The 27,835-nt window shown below is 40.7% G+C and overlaps 1 protein-coding gene across 3 annotated transcripts; it reads right to left on the reverse strand.

Annotated features, from left to right (window-relative positions):
• Positions 1-1,557: 1,557 nt before the first annotated feature.
• STT3A (STT3 oligosaccharyltransferase complex catalytic subunit A) lies at positions 1,558-26,753 on the reverse strand. 3 transcript variants are annotated; one of them, XM_038535734.1, is made up of 18 exons: positions 26,597-26,753; positions 24,193-24,319; positions 22,837-22,897; positions 19,167-19,288; positions 18,635-18,780; positions 16,993-17,083; positions 14,801-14,907; positions 13,768-13,932; positions 12,196-12,376; positions 11,262-11,417; positions 9,854-9,945; positions 8,658-8,813; positions 8,243-8,431; positions 7,320-7,436; positions 7,112-7,214; positions 3,942-4,130; positions 3,002-3,117; positions 1,558-2,151 (listed from the first exon to the last, which is right to left on the reverse strand). In XM_038535734.1, exons 2-18 carry the CDS (start codon positions 24,278-24,280, stop codon positions 2,113-2,115), a joined length of 2,118 nt encoding a protein of 705 aa, XP_038391662.1. In that variant the 5' UTR covers positions 24,281-24,319; positions 26,597-26,753; the 3' UTR covers positions 1,558-2,112. The 3 variants fall into 3 exon arrangements, with proteins under 3 accessions (XP_038391662.1, XP_038391661.1, XP_038391663.1); XM_038535733.1 differs by having other exon boundaries at positions 26,546-26,687; XM_038535735.1 differs by having other exon boundaries at positions 26,515-26,650.
• Positions 26,754-27,835: the final 1,082 nt, after the last annotated feature.

The raw sequence follows: 27,835 nt of genomic DNA on the forward strand, positions 1-27,835 counted from the left end.
AGAGGCTATCTTGGGGGGGGGGTGGAAAAGAGCGTTGTTGCTTTTTTAAAACTATTTTATTTTTCTCACACTAAGTGCACTAGAACAATAAAGTGAAAAGTAAATTTTGGGGCAGCCTGGGTGGCTCAGCAGTTTAGTGCTGCCTTCAGCCCAGGGCATGATCCTAGAGACCTGGGATCAAGTCCCATGTCAGGCTCCCTGCGTGGAGCCTGCTTCTCCCTCAGCCCATGTCTCTGCCTCTCTCTCTCTCTCTCTCTCTCTGTGTGTGTGTCTCTCATGAAAAAAATAAAACCTTTTTAAAAAAAGTAAATGTTTTAAAAAGATAGTTTCATGTAGCCTAGAAGGTAACAAAATTAAAATCATACAACTAACACCTATAGTGATAAATTAAAGGATTAGCCCATATATGCTCCTGAGGGAGATTACTAATGATCTTTACCTGTATTGCTCATATTGGTTAAAAAAACAAACAAACAAACTCAGAATAACCTCTTCCACAAGGAGAAATTCTGTATACAAATCAAGTAATATATTTACATATAGTAAATGAAATCTTAGACCAAATTTAAATCTCACCCACAGGTCAAACACTTAGTATATAAATTGGTTTGGAAGGTTAAGTTTCCTGGGTATACAAGAATACCTGAGTATACTCTTTAGGGGCACCATTATGACCTGAGTATACTCTCTAGGGGCACCATTATGACTTATCTAAAAGCCATGTAATTGCTCCTGTTTCTTAAAAAGGTAACATTAAACAGTTACCTTGTAGTTCTTTTTCTTAATGACTTAGGGTTTATGTACATCACTGATACATGTTTTGCGTTGTAAGGTACAAAATGTCCAGCTGTACTGAATATAAGGTTGTTTGTCCTGACATTGAATATTGATGGAACTACTGTGCTTTGAGTCAAAATTTTTTTAAGTTTCTCTTCCCCCCCCCCCCAAAAAAAAAAAAAAGAAAAAAAAGTTTCTCTTCCCCTTTACTGCAGTCAGGAAAGCACTGTCTCCAGGTACTTTCTAATAGCAATTACTCTCCTTTCTAATTTGCAGCTTATTTGGCAAGGGTTTCAAAACCAGATCATTGAATTTATTAGTGGTATATAACAACAACATGGGCCACATATTTAGCTGAGACTGAGAAAGAAGTTTAAATAATCACAAGAGCTTTAGTGATAGGCTAAAGGAAATGAGCAAAGGGACATTTAACTGCATCATGGGTAACGAAAAGCTGGATTTCAAACAGAAACGTATGATATTTCAGCTGATTCAAAAACACCTGACCACTAAATTCTATATATAATATTGGAGAAGTTTCATCCTCTCCAATGAGAACAACAGTTTCACTGTCTGCCTTGAGTCTTCAAAAGTTCAAGTGATTGAGTCTCACTTAATTTATTTTTGCTGAAAAACAAAACAAAACAAACAAAAAATCCAGCTAGTCCTAAAAACCACTGGTGAGATCAGGTCTGGGTAGCTTTCTGTCCCTCATAAAACCAAAGAGCCTGAAAGGACAAGAGATATTGAAAACAAAGACATGATGGCAACACAGCTGACTTTCCTGCCCAGAAATGGTACTCCTCTGGTTCCACAAACATTTATTCATTTAATAAAAGTTTACTGAGCACCCAATATATGCAAGGCATTGTGCTAAGTGCTGCAATTTTTGAAATGACAAAATTGTTTGTACATGTACATGTGAGATCTGAGCTAGTCCTTGATAGTGTTCCTGATTTGAGAGAGACAGAATGCCCCCACATGGCTCATTTAGGGAGCTAAAAGCATGGATGAGGTTTGCTTTCTTTCCTTCTATCAGCCCAGCACAAATTTTTGCCTTTCTCAAATCAGTCATAAGTCAAAACAAATAAGGCACATTTAAAAAAAAAGGTCCCCCCTTTAATTGACCAAAGTAAAGCCATGACATTTCATTTGGTAACCTGCTCAGAATTATAAAAATCATTCCATTTGGCCCAGCCCATCTGCCCAGGCAAAACTTCCGGAAATTCTAATCCCATCGTGCTCTGTTCTCATAAACTGCATATTTAAAAAACGTCTTCAGCGTCCTAAATGTGACGCACTCAGTGCGAAGCATATCAGAGCTGGATGTAACATTTATGTCCGTGATAAGCCTCGATTATCCAGGTCCTTTACCTGCAACATAAAGAATGTCATTTTAATATTTACAATCAGGTCAACTTGGGAGAGCTTCTCTACTGGGCTGGGTTCTGCTGCTTGGTGTGGTTTTGGCAAGGGCTTCAAAACCAGATCATTGAATTTATTCAATGACTAAAACAGCACTGGTTTGAGACTAGCTACTCTCTGCTTCCTTTTGTTTTGTTTTTTTAAGATTTTTTTATTTATTTATTCATGAGAGAGACAGAGAGAAACAGAGAGGCAGAGGGAGAAGCAGGCTCCACGCAGGGAGCTTGATGTGGGACTCCCTCCCAGGATTCCAGGATCATGCCCCGGGCCAAAGGCAGACACTAAACCACTAAGCCATCCAGGGATCCTCTCTGCTTAGCCTTCTGCAGTATTTCTGAGAAGCAGTATAAATGCTACCTGCCAAATATATCAAGGGTTCTCAATCTTATGTAAGAGATATAATGCACTTCTGTGTGATTCTATGCCATAAATTCCTCAGTGGGAGAGATGCAAATGTAGAGTACATGCACACACACACACCCCCACCTAACCCACACACACACACTTCCTTTTTTTTCCCCTCCAGGCCTGACAATCACAAAAACAGTTCAAGTACAGCCCCAACTGGAAAAATATCACTGTAACCACAGCCAAAATGAGAGCAGACGAGGGTGACTACTCTTGAACAACAATCTAAAATAAAAATAGTAACATTCTGAGTTTTAAGTACTTTTCTGACATTAGAAATGTCCCATATTAGAAATATACGACCTATTTTTTTTTTAATACGGCCTATTTTTAAGCACTAGAACCAATCCACAAACATGAGAGTTGCTTTCTCAGTGTAGCGTCTGCTCACCTTATATATCCTGACTAGCCAGTGTTCTGTGGTATATGCTTCCTCCAGGACATCAAGTTCAAAGTCTTTATTCCCAATCTCAGCATTCCGGACACGGTCAAAGCCAGGCGGACGCTCTAGAAAGGGACAAAAAAAAAAAGGAGAAACACTTCTTTCTACAGTGCTGATTTCCTAAGGAAAGAGTAAATCAATTTGGCAAATCATGTACTAATTGGAATATTATTCCTCAGCCTGATATTTGTTTAGAGAGTAGGCCCCTTCAGAAAAAGACATTAGGTAGTTAGAACAAATCAAGTGTAACCCTGACTCAAATCCTCTCCAAGTTAATGCTTGGCAAAGTCCATGGAGGCTAACTCTTCTAAGAGACAGGGGTCTGATTTCCCAGTCCCTCCAATCCTGAGGATTGCTACCCAGAGGCCTCTGTGTTACACTAGTAACCCTTCCATGGATTAGAGAAGAACCCATCAGAAGTGAAAGGCCTGCATCCGCTTCAGGAATTGTCCCTAGTGCAGAAAAAGAAATTAAAGTCAGAAGGAAAGACCTAACCTAAATCAGGTTAGTCTCCATGCATTTGTTTAAAGCAAAGTCCCTTATGTCACTGTATCCCCTCCCCCCTTCGTTCCTCTCTCCATTGCAATACCTTTTACTGAGAGGCAATAGAATGTAATGAGTAAAAAGCACAGAATCTAGAGCTAGACTACCTTAGTTTAACTTAACTCTGCCACTAGTTAGGTAACTCTGGACAGGTAAGTATCTTATTTGTACCTCAAATTCTTCATACATAAAATAGAAATAATATTAGTATCTCTGTTTTGGGTTGTTGTGAGAATCGAAGGAATTAATAGATGTAAAGCACTTAGAGCAAATATGTGAAAAAAACTATACGTGTCGGCCATCACTGTTCTTACTGCTATTACTAACGTTATTACGAATCACTCACTGGCTTCTGTGTAGACCTGTCCAAAGCGGTAGTAACACATCTTGTACATAAGGCAGTTGAGCAGCACTGGAGAACCCTCACGGTCTACACGGAATTCCCCAGTTGGAGTATAATAATCGTGTTCCTTAATATGTTTGCCTGTGTCTGTGCTCCCTCCAATCCGGACCATCCACAGAAACTTGTTGATGTCTAGAAAAAAGTAGAAAGAGAACTGCTGTGTCACAAAGGTTGCTAAAGCTGAATTACCAAATGAAAGCTACTATTTATTTACTTTTATTTTTAATTTAAGTACAGTTGACATACAGTATTAGTTTAAGGTGTACAACATACTGGGGTGACATTTGAAAAAGCAGCCATTTCTAAGAAAATCCCTCAAAATATTTTTCCAATGGGGAAATATTTTTAAAACAGGAAACACAATGTGGGGACAAAACTTTTCCCTCAAAATTCTGAAATTCGGGGCAGCCCGGGATGCTGCCTTTGGCCCAGGGTCTGATCCTGGAGACCTGTGATCAAGTCCCATATCAGGCTCCCTGCATGGAGCCTGCTTCTCCCCCTGCCATTTATACAGTTCAAAAACAGGCAAAAATACATTTATGTCAAAACTTGCCAAATTACAGATTTTAAATATCTGAAGTGTACAATATGTTAATTACGCTTTAACAAGTCTGTTTAAAAAGCAAACTGATGGCCTTAGAAGCCAAGATAGTAGTCACCCTTAGAAGATGGCGGTTTGGGGGGTAGATACTGTGAGGGGTATGAAGAGAAATTCTAGGACACTAGTAATGTTCTGTTTCATGATCTGGGTGCTAGTTACATGGATATGGTTCCCCTTGTGAAAAGAGACCATGCTATATACTTATAGTAGCTGCGTTTTTTAAAATGTCAAACTTTAATGCAAAGGTCACTTTTAAAAATTGTATAATTTGGGCACCCCAGAGGCTCAGCGGTTTAGCGCCGCCTTCAGTCCAGGGCCTGATCCTGGGGACCCGGGATCGAGTCCCACATCAGGCTCCCTGCATGGAGCCTGCTTCTCCCTCTGCCTGTGTCTCTGCCTCTCTTTCTCTCTCTCTCTCTCTCCCTCCCTCCCTCCATCTCTCTCTGTCTCTCATGAATAAATAAATAAAATCTTTTAAATAAATAAATAAATAAATAAATAAAAATTGTATAATTTGAAACCTCTTCATCTCAGCACTTTCTTTTATGTTAAGTTACTTTGTCAAGTGTTTCATATGCTAATTTCCCACACAAAAATTACAATATGTTCCAAATGACATTCATTCTTACACCATCATTAAGCATACTTCTGTAAACCTTTATAGGCAATAAAAGGTTGACTGGCTGAAAGTGGTTTACCTAACAGTGCTTAATGCTAGGATTTCAAGAAATTATCTCTTTTTACCACATATAATGTGTACATTCATATATATAAAAATACATATACACATAAACATACACAAGCACTTTTCTGTAGTATTTGGATATGTTGTGACTATTAGAAAACCTACAAATAATTATACATAAACAGTGCTGTTGCGATTGTAAAAGTTCAGATCCTTGGACACATGTCCATGGTATCATCGTTCTTCCTGCCTGTACCAGAAACGCATGGAAGCCAGTCTTCTAACTTTACACTTGGCACTTTACCTATACTATATACACAGACCGATAATCTAAAATTTAAACATCTCTGGGGCGCCTAGGTGGCTCAGCGATTTGGTGCCTGCCTTCAGCCCAGGGCATGATCCTGGAGACCCAGGATCAAGTCCCACCCACATCGGGCTCCCTGTATGGAGCCCGCTTCTCCCTCTGCCTGTGTCTCTGCCTCTCTCTGTGTCTCTCATGAATAAATAAATAAAATCTTTAAAAAATAAATAAATAAAATAAAATTTAAACATCTCTAAGAAGTAGTCTATATTCAAAGAAAATTAAGAGAGAAAGATGAGGTAGTTATTTAACTGCAGGAAAACAGAAGTCATTCTAGGTAAGAATGTAACCTGTTTAGAATGTATACTGGTTGACCCAGGAAGGAATGTTTAGATAGTCACGATCTTCAAAATACCTTATTTGGAGTTAACCAAAAACTAAAAACTGACTCTACTAAGAAGAATCAAGAGGAAAAGGAAGAATTGGGGAGTGATAAAAAGAACGAAATTCCTTCTCTATAATTATAAGTTGATACAGCATATCTAAAATGATCAATGAACAGAAGAACATACATATTTTTAGAAATATAAACATAAGTACTAGAATAAACAACTGAAGAAATAATTGCATCTGGAAACTGATGTCATAGGGAGTTTAGGTTTAGGGACTAGGTACTACATACCAGGTTTTATTGTAAACCTGCAAAAGTATTTAATATTTTCAAGTATAAAAAGGTATTGCTTTAATTATTTTTACAGTTTTTTTAAGGCAGAGAACCACATTTGACAATTCTTCTAAAAATATGGTTTTCCTATTAATCACAGGGAACATGGTAACATATGCCAGACACACACAAGTATGAAACATTTTAAACTGGCATATGAATCTATGGCTGAAAACCACTAAAAATACTAATTCTTAAGTTCATATTGAGATGCTATGTTCTTTTTGTCCCATTGTGTTTTACTTTGCTATTACTTTCTGTTTGTTTGGTTTATACACACTGTGAAATGAACACAATAAGTTCAGCTAAGCTTTTTTTTTTTCTTTTTAAAGATTTTATTTATTCATTCATGACAGAAAGACAGAGAGAGGCAGAGACACAGGCAGAGGGAGAAGCAGGCTCCATGCAGGGAGCCCGATGCAGGACTCGATCACGGGACTTCAGGATCACGCCCTGGGCCAAAGGCAGGCGCCAAACCACTGAGCCCCCCAGGGATCCCTCAGCTAAGCTTTATGTTGTTTATCGATTATGGAACTCTTAGGTCTTTAGACCATTCTAGCAGGCCACACTCATGAGAATTATTTACTTTTACCTCTTACTTGTTGCCAAAAAAAAAACAAAAAACAAAAAACAAAAAACAAAACATTAAAACCCTAAAGTTCCAAATACTTAGGAACTTCTCCAACCAAGAAAATACATCGGTATTAGTAAAAAAAAAAAAAAAAACTGAAGAGTAGGAGATTCATCTTGTTTCCTTAGACTCTATGACCTATAATTAAAAATAGAATCAAGTACATACCATCAGAGGAATACCCAGTAAGGCCTCCAAAAATGACCAGCACATAGCTAACATCAAGCTCCCTCATGATCTCATAGGCTTTTTCTTCTGTGGATGCCATCGCCTAGAAAAATAAATGCATGTTTCTCAGAGCAAAATTCCAGATCATATGATACCTCAGAAATATTTCCCACTAGTCCCTGTGTGCCAAATAATCCCTTCACTTTACCTGTCCTACTCGAGAAATATGGGTATTATTCCATGTGTTATTGTCCACTAAAATTGTCCGATTCGCCATAGCTGTAATCTGGTAACCATAATCCCACCATGACATGACCTTTGCATCCTGAAAGATGAATGGAAAATGAAAATGAGCTCGCTGCCTCCAAAAGTCAAATACGAGAGAAGAACTGGAAAGGCATCTATAGTTAAGTAAGGCCTAACCGAGAAAATGAACCTTGTACTTGGTCCTACATTTATAATATAATCATGAAATCTCACTGCAAATTATACAGTATCTAACATTCACAACACTTTTAATTCAGATCACCTTTTATAAGCAAGAATAATAGAATGGTAGGTATAGGGGGCTGTGTAATAGTTCCAAAAAATAATCTCATGTCATCAGATAATTATATTAAATCTTTAATTAAAGTCACAAAAAGCTGTTAATATAAAGATGAGAGGGAATACAAACCACGGAATATGATGGACAAGAATTGAGAAATTCATACAGCTTTAACTCCTTAAGAGTCTAACTCAGAAATGCTATTCCCAATAGTTACTGTCAAGAAAATTACTTCAGATTCTCAAAAGGTATAAACCAAATGTTACAAGTACTTATCATCAGGTGATCACTTTATGGAAAATTTCTATCTTTTTTTCTTATTTCTATTTTCTGATTTCTTTTATAATTGGGATGGTCCACCTCCTGATAAAAACACCATGCTGTCAGAGTATAGATGATTACTAGTAAAAATACAGAAGAAATCCTGAAATGAATGGTGGCTGACTTTTAGGGCTTATTCAATACCAGGGTTCTATAGTTCCAATTTCTCCAGGCTTTCCACCCATCTAAAAGCTATATGATTATCACAGCAAATGTCTCCCACTTCCCCCTACCCCTCAGTCCCACTCCTCTCAAATCTTAACCTCTGGAGTATTGTGACGAAGCCAATAGTATGCTTCTCGGAAGTCATCAAAAATGATCCTACTGCCATCCCCACCACGGGCAGACAGCACAATGGAGGGAGAAGAGTAGGCCTCGCTGGTCACCCAAGTTGAATGAAAGGTGTAGGTGATGAGAAAGAAAGCCATGACCAGTATCATTCCACTTGCCACCTAAAAAAGGAAAAACTATGTCATAAAACAAATTAAACTAACACAATTCAGAACTGCTTCTTACCATACAATATTCATAAGACGAATCAAAATGAGTCAGGGGCTGTATGAGTTCACTCTGGCCACTATGATGACACTCTACTCCCTCACTCAAGAAATAGGTACACACACACACACAAACACACACACACAGAGTTTCCCAAGCCTGTTCTTAGTTAATTCTCACTTCATTCTTAATTGGGTATGTAGAATCCTGTTGCTTCTTGCTCTTTTTGTCTGGACGACTTATGTCCAAATTCTTCATGTAAGTGGACAGCACCTGGGAAACTCCAATGCCAGAAAGAATGCACATAACAGGTGCCAACACTAGCATTAGACGCACCTGAAAGAGACAGAAAGCAAGCAAAAACAGTCCAATCAGCATTTTACAAATTACAGATTTCAATATATTAGTATAGCATGATATCAGTTCAGTGGTTTATTATTTTATTTATTTATTTTATTTTTATTATTTTATTTATTTTACTTTACTTTATTTTATTTTATTTGAGAGAGAGAATGCACAGAGCAAGAGGGAGAAGCAGACTCCCCACTGGGCAGGAAGCCCAATTCAGGGCTCGGTCCTAGGACCCGGAGATCACGATCAGAGGCAAAGGCAGACGCTTAACTGACTAAGCCACCCAGGGGCCCAGTTCAGTGGTTTTCAACAAACAGAGTTCTCTATAAAAAAGATCAAAATAGGGCAGCCTGGGTGGCTCAGCAGTTTAGTGCTACCTTCAGCCCAGGGCGTGATCCTGGAGACCCGGGATCGAGTCCCACGTCAGGCTCCCACATGGAGCCTGCTTCTCTGCCTCTCATGAATAAATAAAATCTTAAAAAGAAAAATCAAAATATGAGAAAATATTTGCTGTATCTACAGAAGTATATATTTCTTGAATTGCTTTTCAGTTACATATGTACCTATGTATATGTGTTCCTAAATAATGATATGTTAAAGAATACATGTAACTATAGTTTAAAATTTTTTAAAAAGCATGAGAAATGTAGTCTTACTACAATATATAAATTCCCTCTGCTTTCAACAATCTAACACTTGGCAATCCTCCCTGGACCTTAGGGAAAAAATGTCACCTCCTTTCTTAAGACAATCAGAAAGAGAGGGGAAAAAACATGTCCACGGTTGCTTTCTCCAACAGATATATAGTGCCTCTCCCTGACACAAGAGTATGAATCCAAGAAAACTGGGCCCCACAACCAGACTATATGAGTGCATCATATATCCCTGGGAAGGATCAGTAATAGTAAGCAGCTTTATAACTCAGCCCCCCAAATGCTCCAAAGGAAGCATGTGCACAATCATCAGTACATCCTGAATCTTGCCATGCCCCTCAGAGTCAGGGGCAGAACTGTAGCATTCCTCACCATGACAGCTGAAAAGTACATGCTGGTTACACCATACATGATGATGAAAATCCGGGCATCAGACAGGTTGCTAAAGCAGTAATACAGACCAACTACAAAAGTAAAAATAAAAACAAGTAAGCAATTAAAATAAATAATCATAGATACATGCAAAGACGTTTATACAGAACACTTTAAAATAGCAAAAAGTTAAAAAACCATCTAAATATCCAACATAAAAGAGATGGTATATTTACAGAATAGAATACATCAATTAAAATATTGCTGCAAGATATTATGGATCATTTACCTTCTTTACACATCTCTGTACTTAAAAAAACAAATAACATATTTGTCATATCTTTACAATAATACTAAATAAGAGAAAATATGATTCTTTATAAAATGAAAAAAACTGGGGAAAAATTGTATCATCTCATTTTTATTCAATTTTTTTTTTTATGATAGTCACAGAGAGAGAGAGAGAGAGAGAGGCAGAGACACAGGCAGAGGGAGAAGCAGGCTCCATGCACCGGGAGCCCAACGTGGGACTCGATCCCGGGTCTCCAGGATCGCGCCCTGGGCCAAAGGCAGGCGCCAAACCGCTGCGCCACCCATGGATCCCCTCATTTTTATTCAATAAATAACTGGATGAGGGGGGCCTGGCTGGCTCAGTCAGAAAAGCAGGTGATACTTTATCTCGGAGTCATGAGTTCAAGCCCCCTGTTAGGTGTAGAGATTACTAAAAAAAAAAAAAAAAATTTTTTTAATTAAAAAAAACTGAAGTAAATGAATAAATAACTGGATGAATACACATCAAAATGTAAACAGTAGCAACAGATGTGTGGTGAGCTCCTGAAAGTTTTACTTTTTTTTTTAACTTGTCTACATTTTTTACAATAATCAACTTCGTAAAAAAAAAAAAAAAAAAAAAAAAAAAATTATTTTATTTAAAAAAATAAAAGAAAAGAAAAGGCAGCACCCCACCACCAGCAAATCCAAAAACATACGGACTGGTTAGAAGACAGGTAGCTGTGTTGTTACAATCAGCCATGCCTATTCTCAAAATTCAGTACTGTCAATAAAATAAATGGGGCAGACTCATGGATAGGAGATGGGAGAAGTATACTGAAAATACCCAAAAATAAAAACAAAAACCTGAATGCAAATTCAAGTTGAATTTTAACTTATAATAGAAATGAACAGAAAACGATGAGGCTCTGAACTTGCCAGCATCTCCAACTGTTCAACTTCTGACTTCTACTCTGCTTCAAATATTAGAAAAATGCTTAGCCATCCTTTGTACTGCACAGGGTAAACAGGCAAAAACAGAAACAACAACAAAACACAAGAATGAAGGTAATTTACTTATTTCAAATCAAACAGTGATTCTTTAAAAAAGCCACTTCAGAACACAAGGCAGACAGACCTGGAAACATGAAGACCAGAAGCTGTAGGTCAAAATAGTAGGAGGACCAGGTCGTGGGCTGGTGCTCAGACACAGAAGCAATGATGGGGATGTTGTTCTTAGCATAAGAAGGATCCAGCAGTGAGTAGAAACGACCCGTCCAGGGAGATATTTTTCCTGGCAGCAAAGAAGCAACAAATATTTCACAATCACTCTTGAAACAAAATAACCTCTGATCCTAATCACAATTTTCCATTTCAATAAGAGTCTCTGAAACAGAGAAGTATTTTTTATTAAAATGCCATCAATACTTTGAGAATTTTACTCCATCCTTTCTTTCAAACTTCAGAGTATTTTTGTCAGCATAGCCAGCAGAATAAAGTCAGGCTGTATATAAACTCAGAGATAAGAGGCAAAAGTGCTTTCTGGAAAGATTTTAGGTCAAATTCAGCCAAACCATGGCCAACTCTATAAACTAAGTCAACTACAGCCTCCAGTGCTGCTCCAAAGTAGACAACACACAGAGACTTGGGCAGAATCAAATCAGCCTGTGAGAAGTAAGGAAAATGAAGCAAGCTAAACAGCCATGGTTTAGTGCAAATGGCATTAGACGAGGCCATGTTTGCACAGTATGGCCAGCAGTGTTGATTGATCTCTCCCACCCTACCAGTAGAAAAGAAAAAGAAAAAGAAAAAAAGAGGAGGAAAATTAGCAAGGTGAGATATAGTCCTTTCACCAAGTGTGATATTTCTGACATTAAGAGCTACTCTAATGAGATATTCTTAACTACATAGAATCCAAATACTGGGCTGACAAGTGGACTAAATGTGAAGAAGCAGGACTTTTTACTCTTAGGAGGGAAAGAACAAATCTTTCTGTGGTCAAGAAATAACCCATATTTTTGAAGTTTATTATATGTTCCATATCCATTTACAAAAAATGTGAGCCTGCATACCTGTCAGCATGAGGAGAGCTCCCACGGTGAGAAGGACAAAGCCTACCAGGGAGATGACACTTCGGAAAAGAACTTCAAACTGCTGTGGATTCAACTTGCTGCGCAGATAATCCACAAAGGCATGAATCTGGCAGAGACCAAAGACCCCAAAGGCTGCCATGTGCTCTGATGAGAGGACGGGCTGTAGATAAAAGCATATATATGACAATGCTGGAAAACAATGGATCCAGCCTAGACCTGAATTCTCCTGACCTAGTTCTGACCAAACAAAGGGTCAAATGAGTTCTGAGGCCTCCGAGGAATTAGGGCCAATTGAAGGGACAGTCTAATTCACCTGCTGCATTTTCCAAAGAGTATTTGGAGTCCTCCAAAGCATACCATACTCTATCATAATCATACCTCTGGCCTTTGCTCAGGCTTTCTTTAGCCTAGATGGCAATTTTCTCATTTTCCCAAAATCTGCATTCACAGAAATTCTCATCACTCAAGGCCACACATTTCCTCCTAATCTGCTAAACTTACTCCTTTCTATGTTCCACGCACCTTAGATCTCTTCCATTACTTATAAATTCTTTGCTTAGACCAGTGGTTCTCAAACTAGTGAGCATCATAACCATGGGGAGGGCAAAGAAGAGAGGGTGTTAAGACACAGAATGCAGAATCCTCCCCTAAAGTTTGATTCAGCAGGTCTCTGAGAAGAACCCAGAATTTGCATTTTTTTAATAAAAAATTTGGAATTTATATGCTTCTTCAGAATACTTATATTATTATTTTTTGTAACTTCTACCCCCAGTATGGGGCTCAAACTCACAATACCAAGATCAAGCAGCACGTTCTACTGCCAAAGTCAGCCAGCTGCCCCCATAATCTGCATTTCTAACAAGTTCGCATTGCTGCTGGTCTAGCAATCACATTTCCAGAGCTGCTATATTATAAATATAGACAACTGCATATACTTCTTTCCCCACAAAACTGCAACTTCCTTAAAGACCAGGATCATATTTTTAATTTTTACATTTCCCACTGATTAGCAAATTGCATACAGTAGGTGATCAGTAAGGAAAATACTGCTGATTTCTGAATAAGGGTTCTATTTTCATCAGAATTTCACACGAGAAATTAAACACACCACATCATTCTCCGGTTTCATAGTTGTCTCTTAACCCTATAAGTAATGTGGTTAAAATGTTTGTGCCTTGCGTCCTAAAGGACTTTCACACAGGTCCCATCAAGAAGTTCAGGGGTCATTACTAATACATGGGACTCATCAGCATTAAAAAGGACTGGAAATAACTTTGCATTTATACCAACTCAGCTCAAAATAGCTCTCCTCCAACAAATCTAAGCCAGATTAACAGTCCTTAAATTCAAACATTATGGAACAAATATTAACATGCTCTGGAAGCAGACTTCAGTGACCAATGATTCTGTTGCTTCAGTTAACACAACAGTCCAAGGTTAGACTGTGAATAAGTCTTACTCTCTTCATCGGAATCCAAGACAAATCAAGCTACTTGGAGCGGTTTAGAGAAAGTAAAAGAAGCTAAAAACTCTATTCAATCTAGGACTCACCTGAAAACCCACAAAGGAGATCTGCATGGAAAGAATGGTGCCCAGGCAGTAAACAGTACAGTAGGCCACGTAGATCCGGTGGGAGAAACGTCCTGTGAGCATCAGCACCAGTACATGGAGAGGGATTAAGTTGATCAAGAACACATAACCTCCCCATGAAGAGACCTATGACAGGATAAAAAAAAGAAGAGTTCCTCTGAGCACTCCTGCTCAGGCTACCACTATATTTAGGATATTACCTGTGACCTTGCAAAGAACATCTCTTTACAGTAACTATAAACTTTATTTATGCCAAGTGGCTTAGGGAGTTTAAATAACTGACTTCTGGGATGTCTGGGTGGCTCAGCACTTGAGCACCTGCCATCAGCCCAGGGCGTTTTCCTGGAGTCCTGGGATCGAGTCCCACATTGGGCTTCCTGTGTGGGGCCTACTTCTCTCTCTGCCTATGTGTCTGACTCTTTCTCTCTGTGTCTCTCATGAATAAATAAATAAATATTTTAATAAATAAATAAATAAATAAATGATTTCTTTCATTAAGAAAATCAAATTCACACCTATTACTGTAATTCAACCCCATATTCCCTATGCCATCATGATCACAAAAGAAGACTTTTGTAACTCAACACTCAGTTAATCTAGATGCAATCTAACACTATATGGAGGATTTAAGGATACATAGCAAGCGGAAGCAATTAAGGGAAGAAGTCTAAGTAAATACATAAGATTGAACAGGAAAAAAATATATTAGAAAAGGAAAAATTTAAAAGGAACATATTAGAAAAGAGAGTTGGCCAACCAATATCCATAGGACATATACTATCTGGAGAACTTTAAAAATTAAAAACATTATCTCTATCTTGCTATTACACAATAGATATCCACACACCTGTCTTGGATGGGGCTTTGTAAGGACATAGTAAACAATAAAGACTTCTAGCCTCCAATCTATGGTCTCAAAGCCCAAGAGCTAGTTCCAATTTATATCAGTTGATCTCAATAGAAACACTCATGGAAGAAAGGAGGGAAAAGTTACCATGTAGAAATAAGCAAGGGCACACTTCGCTGCCCAATAGATGGAACCAGTCTTTACTGCTTTGATCCACATGTAGTAGGTGAGTAGCATGCAAAAGATGGCAATCCCTGCAGAAAGAACAGAACAAAAATTTAGTAAAAGGCCATCCTGGTACAATATTTAAGAATACTGTTCTGGGGGTGCCTGGGGAGCTCAGTCAGTTAAGCATCTGCCTTCAGCTTAGATCATGATCTCAGGGTCCTGGGATTGATCCCTGTGTTGGGTTTCCTGCTCCATGGGGAGTCTGCTTGTCCCTCTCCCTCTGCCCCTCCCCCCAGCTCATGTTGTCTCTCATAAATAAATAAAATCTTTTTTAAAAAAAGATTTTTTTTAAAGATTTTATTTATTTATTCATAAGAGACACAGAGAGAGGCAGAGACACAGGCAATGGGATAAGCAGACTCCCTGCATTGAGCCTGATACGGAACTTGATTCCAGGACCTCAGGATCATGACGTGAGTCAAAGGCAGCTGCTTAACCACTGAACTAACCCAGCATCCCAATAAATAAAATCGTAAAAAAAATAAAAATAAAAAAAGATATTGTTATGATTCTTATCTCAAACCTACTTACTCAATAACAGTGTAATTATTTTACCTCTTATCATTTGTTTCCTATTAAAAAGAAGCCATAATAGTATCTATTACATAAAAGTATCGTGAAGACAAATTTAATTATTGCGTGTAAAGGACTTAGAATAGCACCTAGTATAGAGCAAGTACTCAGTAAACGTTGGTTGTTATTATTACTATTCCTTTCAGGCACTAAATTCCCTGTTAGTGTGGTCCTAAAGATACTCCATACTAACATGCACCATCCTGTCTCTACCTCTTATGCCTTCATTAGCCCTTTCCTTAATATTTATCTATTGAAGTCTTAACCCCAGGACTTGGTTCACTCTCAGCTACTTCCAAAAAGTCTTCCCTCATCTCCAAATCTGAATTATCTCTCCTTTCACTATATTCCCAAAGTACTTGGTACATACCTTTCTAATAACATGTATACTACCTACCTCTTGTGCATTATTATAGGTCTATAATTACCTTCCATAATAGATTATGAACCAACATAATTTTATTCATTATCATTGTAATTCCTTAATTATGAGCCAAAATAGTCTTACTGATTACCTATAATACCTAACATTATATTTTCCCAATAACATTCAATAAATACAGGCCATACTGAAACAAGTCAATAAAAGTCATTAGGGATTTAAGAAAATCCATTTCTCAGGGTGCCTGGGTGGCTCAGTCAGTTAAATGTCTGCCTTCCGCTCAGGTCATGATCTCAGAGTCCTAGGATCAAACCCTGATTCAGGCTCCCTACACATCAGGGAGTCTGCTTCTCCCTCTCCCTTTGCCCCTCCCCTCCAAGACAGACTTGTAGTCTCTCTCTCTCTCTCACTCCTGCTCTCTCTCTAAAAAAAAAAAAAAAAATTTAATTTAAAGATTTTAAAATATTCATTTCTCAAAGCATGTGGCTGGTTCATTCAATAGACATCCAACTCTTGATCTTGGGAGTTGTGGGGTTGAACCCCACCTTGCTGTACAGATTACTTAAAAATAAATCTCGAAGGAGCACCTGGGTGGTTCAGTCAGTTAATCATCTGCCTTCAGCTCAAGTCATGATCCCAGGGTTCTGGAGTCCTGGGATCAAGCCCTGTGTCAGGCTCCTTGCTCAGCAGGCAATCTGCTTTTTCCCCTCCCTCTGCCCTTCCTCACCACTTGTGCTCACTCTCACTCACTCATATAATGAAATCTTTAAAAGAAAAAATAAAAAAGTAAAAAGTAAATATATCGATAAATAAAACCTTTAAAAAATATATCCATTTCTCTTATCTAGGAAAACAAAGCAAATGATCACGATGTTAACATAATAGTAACACTCAACACTAAACTATCTACTTTTATGCCCAGAGAAGAGCCAAAAGCCTTATATAATGAAAATTACCAGCTACCTTTCTGGAGGAGATGACAGAGAAAGATATAAATTTGTCTGAGGTCCCTTCTGGCACATTTCTAATCTTCTAACCCAAATACCATTTTTGCTACTGCTAAACATCAGATATGATGAATTCAGTTCTACTGCACTTCCTGAAGATCTACTGAATAATGAGATGAACAGATTATCTTCAGCATTTTAAGTCTTACCTTCATTATCATAGGAACCAGCCACAGATCGAGAGATATACCCAGGAACTACAGCAATCATGGCAGCAGCAAGAAGTCCAGCCCCTGCATCCTGAAAGAAAAGAGAGGTAACAGGAAGTTAACAACATCTACTCATGAGAGAAAGAGAGGATCCACTAGTACATTATGCTTATAATGGGCCCAGAGAACTGTCCAACACTTTCCAAGATAGAAGTGATGCTAGAAATGTTTGCAGCACAAGAAAACTAAAAACATCACAACTAATTCCCCATGATGATACCAAGACTGAAACTGAATACACATAGGCTAAGGACAGACAAATCATGCAAGCTGTCAGACATCAGACATTGCCTCAGAATGGGCTGTTTGGCTGCAGTATTCCCGGGCTTATGAGTCCCTATCCCTAACAATATCTGCATGCTGTCAAAGAGTCACACCTCTAAAAGGTATGCAAGAATAGACAATTATTTAAGCTAAAAAGCTAAAAGGTGACCATCTATCTGGAGTAAAGATCCCAGGAGCTTGAATAATAAAGTTGGAACATCACAAGGCAAACTGTGAGCTCAGAAGAGAGGAACAACAAATATAAGCCATACTCCAAAAGAGTAAGGACTTGTCTGTTGGTAAGAGTCAAATTTGGAATGAGGGCAACAAAGGGAAGGATGAAAAGGTTTCCAAACTACACTCAACTTTCCCAAGACCTCCTACTAGTTAATCACCTCTATGGGATCTCCCTGACACCATAGCCACAAACTAAGAATAGTATCCAAGTACCCTGGATCAGCAGTGCAGAAACCTAGAAAAAGAGAGGCAGGGGATCCCTGGGTGGCGCAGCGGTTTGGCGCCTGCCTTTGGCCCAGGGCGCGATCCTGGAGACCCGGGATCGAATCCCACGTCGGGCTCCCGGTGCATGGAGCCTGCTTCTCCCTCTGCCTATGTCTCTGCCTCTCTCTCTCTGTGTGTGACTATCATAAATAAATAAAAATTAAAAAAAAAAAAAAGAGAGGCAGTATAATGGTGCCTACTACAAAAGTGGTTTAATAATTTTAAATAATGTTAAAAAAAAATCAACAAATAATTGCTGTGCATTTCCAATAGGAAAAATTAACCATTTTGGAACACTTTTTGTAGTTATTTTTCCTCTCCCTTAGATTGTGAGAACTTTTTTTTTTTTAAAGACTTTATTTCTTTATTTATGAGAGACAGAGAGAGAGGCAGAGACACAGGCAGAGGGAGAAGCAGGCTCCCTGAGATGAACCCAATGTGGGACTTGATCCTGGATCCCAGGATCATGCCCTGAGCTGAAGGCAGACCCTCAGCCACTGAGCCACCCAGGCATCCCAGGTTGTGAGAACTTTAAAATCTAAAGCTCACATTTTGCATTTTAAATGTCTTTCTTTTTCCTTATGTAGAAATTTATATTTGACCTTCAAATGTTCTCTAATAAGGACAAAACAGTTGCTAATAACAAGAAACCATATATCCAGGAAGGGGCTGGAGTGAACCCTGTAATTCAGCCTTGCCAAAGCTTTCTTTAGCCTCTGGTTCCCTGCCCTTCTGAGGCTCTCAGTCCCCCACCCTTTAATCTACTACAGGAGTTCAACAATATTCATTCCCAAGCCTATCACCCCAAATCCTTCACCTTGAGCTCTTTGGTAAGGTGGTACGTGACGATGGTGGTGAAGGAAGAGAAGAGAGGGGCCAGGAACACACAGACATTCCGAATGTCGATGGTGATGTGGAAAAAATGAAGTACATGGTAGATTGCAGCAGAGGTGATCATTAAGCCTGTAACAGGAAGAAGAAACCCCAGTAGGTTATCTTAGTAAGACAAAGAGCTTTAAGGGAAAGAGAGAGAAAATCAAAAGTATCAATAAAGTGATAACATAGGTCTTGACAAACTCCCAGAAACAGACACAGTAACTGTGGTAGACCTATAAATTTCTCTCCTAAGAATTCAATCAGGAGTCCAGAATTTATGAAAATCCACCCATCCCCATTTCCCACACGTGTTTGCCTATATACATAAGATCCAATTTTAGTAACCTGTAATCAGAATAAAATTACAATTGCCACAAAATGAAGATATTAGAAATAAGATAAACTGTTCCATAATATACAAATACCTTATTTCTATTAAAAAAACTTTTTTTTTAAATTCCTGTTCCTCTCACCTGGATAAATTGTTCCTCCAATGATTCGTCCCAAAGGGTACCAGGCCCGGTCATCAAACCAGTTATGGAATTTATAAAATCCCTCTTCAGCCAGGAACCGAGTAGTCCGATAATTAAAGTACCTATGGCAAGAAAGAAAGGATCTGTGTCTACTCCTCTTTGTACTCAATACCAATTTGCAGAGAATTTTGCTCCTCAGATTACACCACTAAGGAACTTACCATTACTCTAATAAAAATCAGTTTGATACCAAAACATGCCAAGTATGAAAATCATTTTACATTACCGTAAGTGCCCTCATTTCTAGCTCCATGCTTGTCTCAACTCAAGAACTACTTCTCTCAGAAGGAAATGCAACTAGAGCCTAACTCAAGCAGGATACTTCACTAGCCTGGCAATTAGTAGGTATTAACATCAGTCAGAGAATTCAAGCACCAAAACACAAAACAGCTGATATGTAGGCATTAATAAATTTGGCCCTTTCCAAGAGAGAGGAACATACAAAAGATCATTTTGATACCACATAGGAAGATACATGGATAACATCAAGAAATGGGCATCTCTAAAGATGTTGGTGTAACACCATACACACCTTACAATTTTTTTAATCCACTCAGTAACACAAATGTCTTTAATGAGTGTTTAAACTTACAAGTCCTACTCATGTTATTTAAAATAGTTCTGGGTGCAGCCTGGGTGGCTCAGCAGTTTGGCACCTGCCTTCAGCCCAGGGCGTGATCCTGGAGACTCAGGATCAAGTCCCACATCAGGCTCCCTGCATGGAGCCTGCTTCTCCCTCTGCCTCTGTCTGTCTGTCTCTCATAAATAAATAAAATCTTTAAAGAAAATAGTTCTGAATGCCACTCATGTAGTAGAATAAAAATATAAATTACACAAAAATATTTGAGGGGGACACCTGGGTAGCTCAGCGGATGAGCGCCTGTCTTTGGCCCAGGGCGTGATCCTGGGGATCCAGGAACAAGTCCCATGTGGGGTTTCCACATGGAGCCTGCTTCTCTCTCTACCTATGTCTCTGCCTTTCTCTCTGTGTCTGTCATGAATAAATAAACAAAATCTTAAAAAAAAAAAATTTGAGGGACGCATGTCTGGCTCAGTTGGTCAAGTATGTGACTCTCAGGGTTGCAAGTTCAAGCCCCACATTGGGTGTAAATTACTTAAAAATAAGATCTTAAAAAAATATATTTGATATAAAATTCTTAGAGTTATACATGAAAAGACACAATTCTTTAAGTCCAAGGTATATAACCTCTTCTCAAGCTTATTTTATTTATTTTAAGTTTCTTATTTTAAAAGAAATAAGGGGGAAAAAATAACTTACAAAATTAAAAATAGGGACGCCTGGGTGGCTCAGTGGTTGAGTGCCTGCCTTTGACCCAGGGCGTGATCCTGGGGATCCAGGATAGAGTCCCACGTCAGCTCCCCGCATGGAGCCTCCCTCTCCCTCTGCCTATGTCTCTGCATCTCTCTCGATCTGTGTCTCTCATGAATAAATAAATTATTTTTCAAAAATTAAAAATAAAAATAAGAACATCAACATCTCATCACCAAGGAAACACAGATCAAAACCACAATGTGGTATCACCTTACATCTGTCAGAATGGCTAAAATCAAAAAGAAATAGCAAGTGTTGGTGAGGATGTGGAGAAAAAGCAACCCTCATGCACTGCTAATAGAAATGTTAACTGATACAGCCACTGTGGACAACAGTACAGAGGTTCCTCAAAAAATTAAAAATAGAAATACTATATGATCCAGTCATTCCTCTACTGGGAATTTACCTAAAGAAAATGAAAACACTAATTTGAAAAAATACACACCGTATGTTTACTGCAGCAATGTTTATAGTAGCCAAGATACAGAAGCAACCTAAGATTCCATCGATAGATGAATGGGTAAGGATGATATGGTATGTATGTATACACACACACACACACACACACACACAGGAATGTTACACAGCCACAAAAAAAGGACGAAATCATGCCATTTGCAGCAACATGGATAGACCTAAAGAGTATCATGCTAAAAGAAAGTCAGAGAAAGACAAATACCATACAATTTCACAAAAATAAACAAAAAACAGAATCAGACCTGTAAATACAGAGAACAAATGGATGGTTACCAGAGGGGCAGAGATGGGGGCATGGGCTAAATGGATGAGGCATGGGAGACACAGGCTTCAGTTATGGAATGAGTAAGTCAAGGGAATAAAAGGCACAGCATAGGGAATATAGTCAATGACATTGTAATAACAGTGTGTGGTGACAGATGGTAGCTACATTTGTAGGGAGGATTGCATAATGTATAAACTTGTCCAATCACTATGATGTACACCTGAAACTAATGTAACACTGTGTACCAACTACATTCAAATAAAAATATAATTTAAAAAGTAAAAAGAATAAGAAAAAAAAGGAAAAAATATAAATTAAATAAAAATAATTTTTAATTACTAAGGGTAATGATGACTAACCACCCTTCCTGCCCATCCTTCTAACCCTATTTCCTTCTTGGTCAGTCAAGTTTTAGCAGCTGAAGTAAGCAGAAGTAGCAGATGGCAGAAATCTCTATCCTTCTGTTTGTTGCTAATGAATGTTATTTTGGTAACTGTCAGAGAAATACAGGGATGAGGGTAACAGGCAGTCAGTATGTGTGAGAACCATGTCCTTTACCTAAGCGCAGGTAGGGCAAGGCAGAGGAAGTACCAATTAGTGGGAAGAGGTCTGGACTGGGGTCAGAACCCAGGCCTCGGTTTCTTGCTCCACAAAAGTAAGCATCAAATCACAAGATCTTTACAGTTCCTTCCAGTTCTATGGCTACAGAGCAGACAGTCCCGTTCTCCCTGGCCATCTCGCTTCAATATTTGTTCATGTAGAGAATCTGAAAAAAAGCCTTAACAGTCTGGTGATCAAGAAACAAAAGGATAGGTTTCCTCATTCATGAGAAATAAATACATAAATTGATTTGAGAAGCCCCAAAGAAAATATTTTATGCCTCCAGAGTGCTTTCAAATACTTACAAAAAATAACAAATTTGCAAATCAACTTCTGAACCAATGCAACTGAAATATGGTACTTTTTAAATACCTATGATTCTAGCTTTCCAGATTTTTAATTAGGCCTTAACTTTAGGCAATACAATATAGTGACTCCAGTGTCCAGAGACAGACACACCTAGGTTCAATGTAAAACAGAGCTTGAAACAAAATGAACTCTCTCTCTCTATATATATATTTTTTTTAAATAAACAAAATCCCTAATTGAACTCATGACTCTACATTTTCCCCAATGTCTTAGAACTTAACCAAGAGGCCCAATTTCTGTCATTTAAATTGTTAAACAAAAAGTCATAAATCTCAAGTTCATGACTTGTGATTTTCTTTTGAGCCTCAAACACACATCAGGCCCCTTTCCCTCAATCTGAATCACTAACTGCTGACCAACCTGAGTAACCGGACTTCCCTTAGCCTGGCCAGAAAATGAGTTTCAGAGACTTACTTATCTCCACTGGAAAACCTGAAGGGTTTTCACCCTAAATATATATAGGAAGCACATCCCCGTCACCAAAAGCTGATTAGAATCTGAGATCTGAAACCCACTGAACCTGAATGCTCCCCAAAGCAAATACCAGACGAAGCAAAAGTACTTACGGGTCAAACTCATGGATGACACTTTCAAATCTCAGGACGGCAAAAAGACGAGTGGAGAATGCTGCAAAAGCCAGAAAGTTAATATTTTAATGGTACTGTGCCATGAAAAGTAATAGTAGATTATAGTATTATAGAGGTAATAGCATTATCCAACACAGAAGTCATAGGAAATATGATCCCTAAACAGGTGCCTGGCTGGCTCTGTTGATACAGCATGTGACTCTGGATTTTGGGGTCATGAGTTTGAGCCCCATCTCTGGGGTAGAGTTTACTTAAAAAAAAAAAAAAAAAAAAAAAAGACCCCTAAATAAAGTATTTATCCATCTCTCCCACATAGGAAAAACAAAAGTACTTCACTTTTTTTTTTTTTTTTTTTTTTTTTAAGAATTTCACTTTCCCCTGAGAATGACACCTACATTTTCCAGGTAGGTAGGACCCACTTTACTTATTATCAAGGCCTGTAACAATGCATTCACCTATTAATACTGCACTCAGCCTACATGGTCATCTTTCTTATATGTTGACCTCCCCTCCCCACAACTAAACTTTACTTTGGAGCAAACTAAGAGGTAAGGCAAATCAAGACCACACTTATGACTCATAAAGAACTAGAAAATCTAAAAAAAAAATAGACTAAGTTCTGAAAAGATTTTCAGAAATAACTAAAGTAGGCAACTAGACTGAAGACAATTGTCTTTTACAAAATTCAGTATCCAAGGGTTCCCAGTATATCTTTTAGTTCTAGGAGAAAATAGAAGTAGCAAAGCATGCCTCCCATTCTTTCCCAGATGACCTCTAGCCCTGACTTTTATAATCTTTTTTTTTTTTTTTTAAGATTTTATTTATTTATTCATGACAGAGAGAGGCAGAGACACAGGCAGAAGGAGAAGCAGGCTCCATGCAGGAGCCCAATGTGGGACTCAATCCTGGGACCCTGGGATCACGCCCTGAGCCAAAGGCAGATGCCCAACTGCTGAACCACCCTAATCTTTGTTTCTTGTATTTTGTCTTCATAAAATTACACTGATGGATAACAGTAAAAAGATAACATCACAATCTACTGAAAAGAACAAGGCATTCAAGAAAGCCATTCTTGGGACGTCTGGGTGGTTTACTCAGTTAAGAGTCTGCTTTCGACTCAGGTCCTGATCCCAGAGTCCTGGGATCAAGCCCTGCATTGGGCTCTCTGCACAGTGGGGACTCTGCTTCCCTCCCCCTGCTTGTGCGCACACCCACGCACGCGCACTCTCTCTAAAATAAAATCTCTAAAAAAAAAAAAAAAAAAAAAAAAAAAAACCATTCTTGATTCTTTTGAAGATTTTCTCCCCCCAAAGAGAGGTCTACATGCACACTCACATAACACAGCAGCCATCGACAGAATGAGAAGCTTCAGAAGTGTGTCCTGCTTCTCATAGGACAACCGCAAAAATCCCAGCTTAGTCATCTTGACATCAATGGATGGCAGCAGATGACACTCAAATAGCTGAAATGGAAAAATCAACACTGTGAGATATTAAACACTTTCAATTTATCTAATTCACTTTCATATTTTATAGTGGCAAAAAAATATCAGGCAGACAGGAGCTAACGAACACACCAGAGAGGTCAGAGCTAATACCAAGACCCAAGCCTTGCCTCAAGTACGACTGCCTGGCAAGAAAGGAGGGATAAGTCAAGTCTGTGTGTCAAAACTCAAAAGGAGTGACGGGACTCTTATCACCATAATTCTGCTTCCTGCTCCTTCACAGCTAACAAGTACATGATCACTACTGGCAACAGCATGGTACAACAGGAATAAAGAGCAAACACAGGAAAGGAAAAAGGGGGGGTTAGGGGAAGAAATGCAAAGAAAATAGGAAAGACTGGAAATGGAGATACAATTAAATAGAGAAAGGGAGCACTCTAGAAAAAGCAGGAATGTATAAAAGAAACCAGGAAATGAATATTGAGTACAGAGGAAAAAGTAGAAATCAGAGAAAAGTCATGACTGAATATGCCCAATTTATGGTCCTACATTTCAGCAGCAACTGCCTAGCTACAAGCTGCTTTCTGTTCCAAATCCCAATGGGGTAGCAGGGTCAACTAAAGAGCATGACTGATGACTAATGCAGGTAGTGATGCACTCAAGAGGGAGACATACGCATCCACCATCACTGCGCTTCCAATCCCATATATCGCGCTGCAACTACTGCTCCTATCTATAGCCACTTCCAACTGCCCATCTCAAGACATGTCTGTAACTGACACTGCTGATCGAAGCCACCGATCGCAGAGACAGCTCACGGAACTAGATGACAACCGGAGGAAAAAGAAAATTTTTCCTACTGAATCTGGAAAAGCTCAGAGAAGAAAAAAAAAAAACTAGATTAAAATAAAACATCAAAGGAAGGAGGTTAGCTATTTCTGTTTAAGACAGTGCTACCTGGGGCACCTGGGTGGCTCAGTCAGTTGAGCATCTGCCTTCAGCTCAGGTCATGATCTCAGGGTCCAGGGATCAAGTCCCCTGTTGGGCTTCCCTGCTCAGCCAGGAACCTGCTTCTCCCTCTACCCTGTCCCTGCTCATGCTATGCTCTCTCTTGCTCTCTCAAATAAATTTAAAAAAATATTAAAAATAATAACACCGTGCTACCTTCTTAAACCATAAGCTGATCAAGAGCTAAATGATAAAGAATATAGTAATAAGGAGATGCAACATTGTTCAAGACTTCAGGGGGGGAAAAAGGTCTTTTTCTCACTATTAGCTGGAGGAAAGGGGGGGGGGGGGGAGGAATAACACCAGACTAGGTGGAAAGCAGAAAGAATCATGCATTCCCTGCTCCAACAACATCTTCTCCACAATCAACTGGCTCAGAGGGGCGGTTTCACGTGTGCTTTTAAATATACAGCCCCAAAGAAAACAAACAAACAAACAAACCCTTATCTTGCAGTAAAAAACAAACACCTAACTCCAGGGAGTCAATAATCCTGCCACATCTCTCAGGTTTGTACTCGTTTTTCTGGAATGCCTGAAAACACAAACATGTCTGCACCGCTGGGCTGATACCAGCCACAGACCTAGAGGACTCAACGGAAGGAAAGGAGAGTAAGGAGAACCTCTAACTGAGGAAAGGAACTCGAAATTTAAGTCAGGACCTAAAGAGAGTTTTTTCGTAGTGGACTCTGTTTTGTTTTGTCTTGTTTGTTTGTCACGCTGCTAAAGCAAATAAAAGCAAAGGCACTTTGAAGACCACACGGGGCATCTGTCCTCCTCCCCAGCGGGTCCGCGAGCCGTGCCATCCTAGTCCCACCTTCGTCCTGGTTTCCAAGCCGGCAGCTTCCCCAGCCCCGTCCGCCCACCCCTTCCTCGCGCCCTCGCTTCCCCCCTCCACGCCCCTCTCTGCTCACTCCAGCAGGTCCCAACCGCCCGCCTCCCGCCTCCACAACTCAACCCCTCGGACGCTGCCCATCGCGGGGCAGCCCCCGGCCCGCCGCATCCCGAGCGCCTCCCCCCCCCCCCCCCCCGGGACCGGCCCCAGGACGCGAGCTTTCCCGCGCCCTCCTGTGCGAAGCGCACGCCCCATCCCGGACCTTCACACCCTTGCATTCCAGGATGTCCCTACCCCACATCCCACGCCCCCTCCTCTGCGAGGCCCCGGACTGCCGCTTCGCACACCCCACCCGCCGCCATCAGAGCCCCACCTCCCGCTCTCCGTTCAGCTCCACCAACAACCTGGATTGCACCTGCAGCTGGCTCTCCTGTTACAGCCTCCGGCCTTCTCACCTGGCCAGCGTTCCCCAGGAATCCGCTCGGCTCCCTCTGCCATCCGTTCAGCGGCGCACCCAACCCCGGCAGCGGCCCGGTCCGCCTCCTGGCCCGCTCCCCATTGGCTGAGTCAGGCTCGATGCCGCGCTTCGAGAGAGCGATAGGATGGCGTGGCTGTCTGTCGGCGTCGGAGGCGTGGACGAGGCCGCGCTCCCACGTCTTCATTGGGCAGGACGGCTGTCAGTTGGCACCCGGGAGGCGGGACTCTGCGCTCCCGCTGAGCTGTGATAGGCCCGGTCGTGAGAGCGAGAGCGCGGAAAGAACGTGCTCGGGGCAGTTTGGTTGAGAGCCGAGCAGTGACGTGTCGGTCCGCGGACCGCGGCGGAGTGGCGGGGGCGAAGGTGTGGCGGGTTTACCCAGTCATGTGACCAGAAGCGGAAACTACGCGGCGGAGTCCGCCGGGTCCACAAAGCCGCAAAAAACAGAGCCGCGCCGGGAGAAAGTGCAGAAAGGGGCACTGGAGAGGCACCTGGAGAGGAGGGACGACCGTTCCGCCTCTGCTCGACGAAAACCCCAAACGCTTCCTGCGACGGACGGCGGCACCTGTGCAGGCAGGATTTGTGCCAGAATTCGCTCCTGTGCCCGGCGGGCTGCGAGCGAGCCCTGCCACGTTCCCGGAGGCGGGCAGAGCCCTCCCTTCAGCCCCCGGGCCGTGGGCACCGTGGGGTCAAGCCGGCCAGTGAGCGCCGGCCACGGCCCCGAGCAGCCCCTCCGACGGCGGGCAGGTGCCCCGGAGACCCGGCGTGCAGCCCCGCTGGGCCCCGGCGCTCTCCCCGTGCTGGGGGCTGCGGGTGCAAGGTGCCCCAGCCACGTTCCCTCCTCCCTCTCGCCCTTAACCCACACACCCCCCCCCCCCCGCCTCCAAAAAAATCCGAAGAAATGCCGAGAACAGGAAGAGGGCGAAGGGCGAAGTTCAGCCTCTCAAACACGCACCCGCACCTGCACACGCACGTACGCACATGCACATGCACGCTGCAGTGGGCAGAAGCCACACCAAAGAAAACTTCACAGTCGAGCCAGGGCCACTCGGAACCTTCCCGTGTGCGCTGCGATCAACGCAGCCGACCAAACGTGCTGACGGCGCGCTTAAACCTGTGCTTCAGGGGATCCCTGGGTGGATCAGCGGTTGAGCACCTGCCTTCAGCCCAGGGCCTGATCCTGGAGACCCGGGATCGAGTCCCGCATCGGGCTCCCTGC

The sequence above is a fragment of the Canis lupus genome, chromosome 5 (genome assembly GCF_011100685.1).
Source record: "Canis lupus familiaris isolate Mischka breed German Shepherd chromosome 5, alternate assembly UU_Cfam_GSD_1.0, whole genome shotgun sequence".
Taxonomy (NCBI): Eukaryota; Metazoa; Chordata; class Mammalia; order Carnivora; family Canidae; genus Canis; species Canis lupus.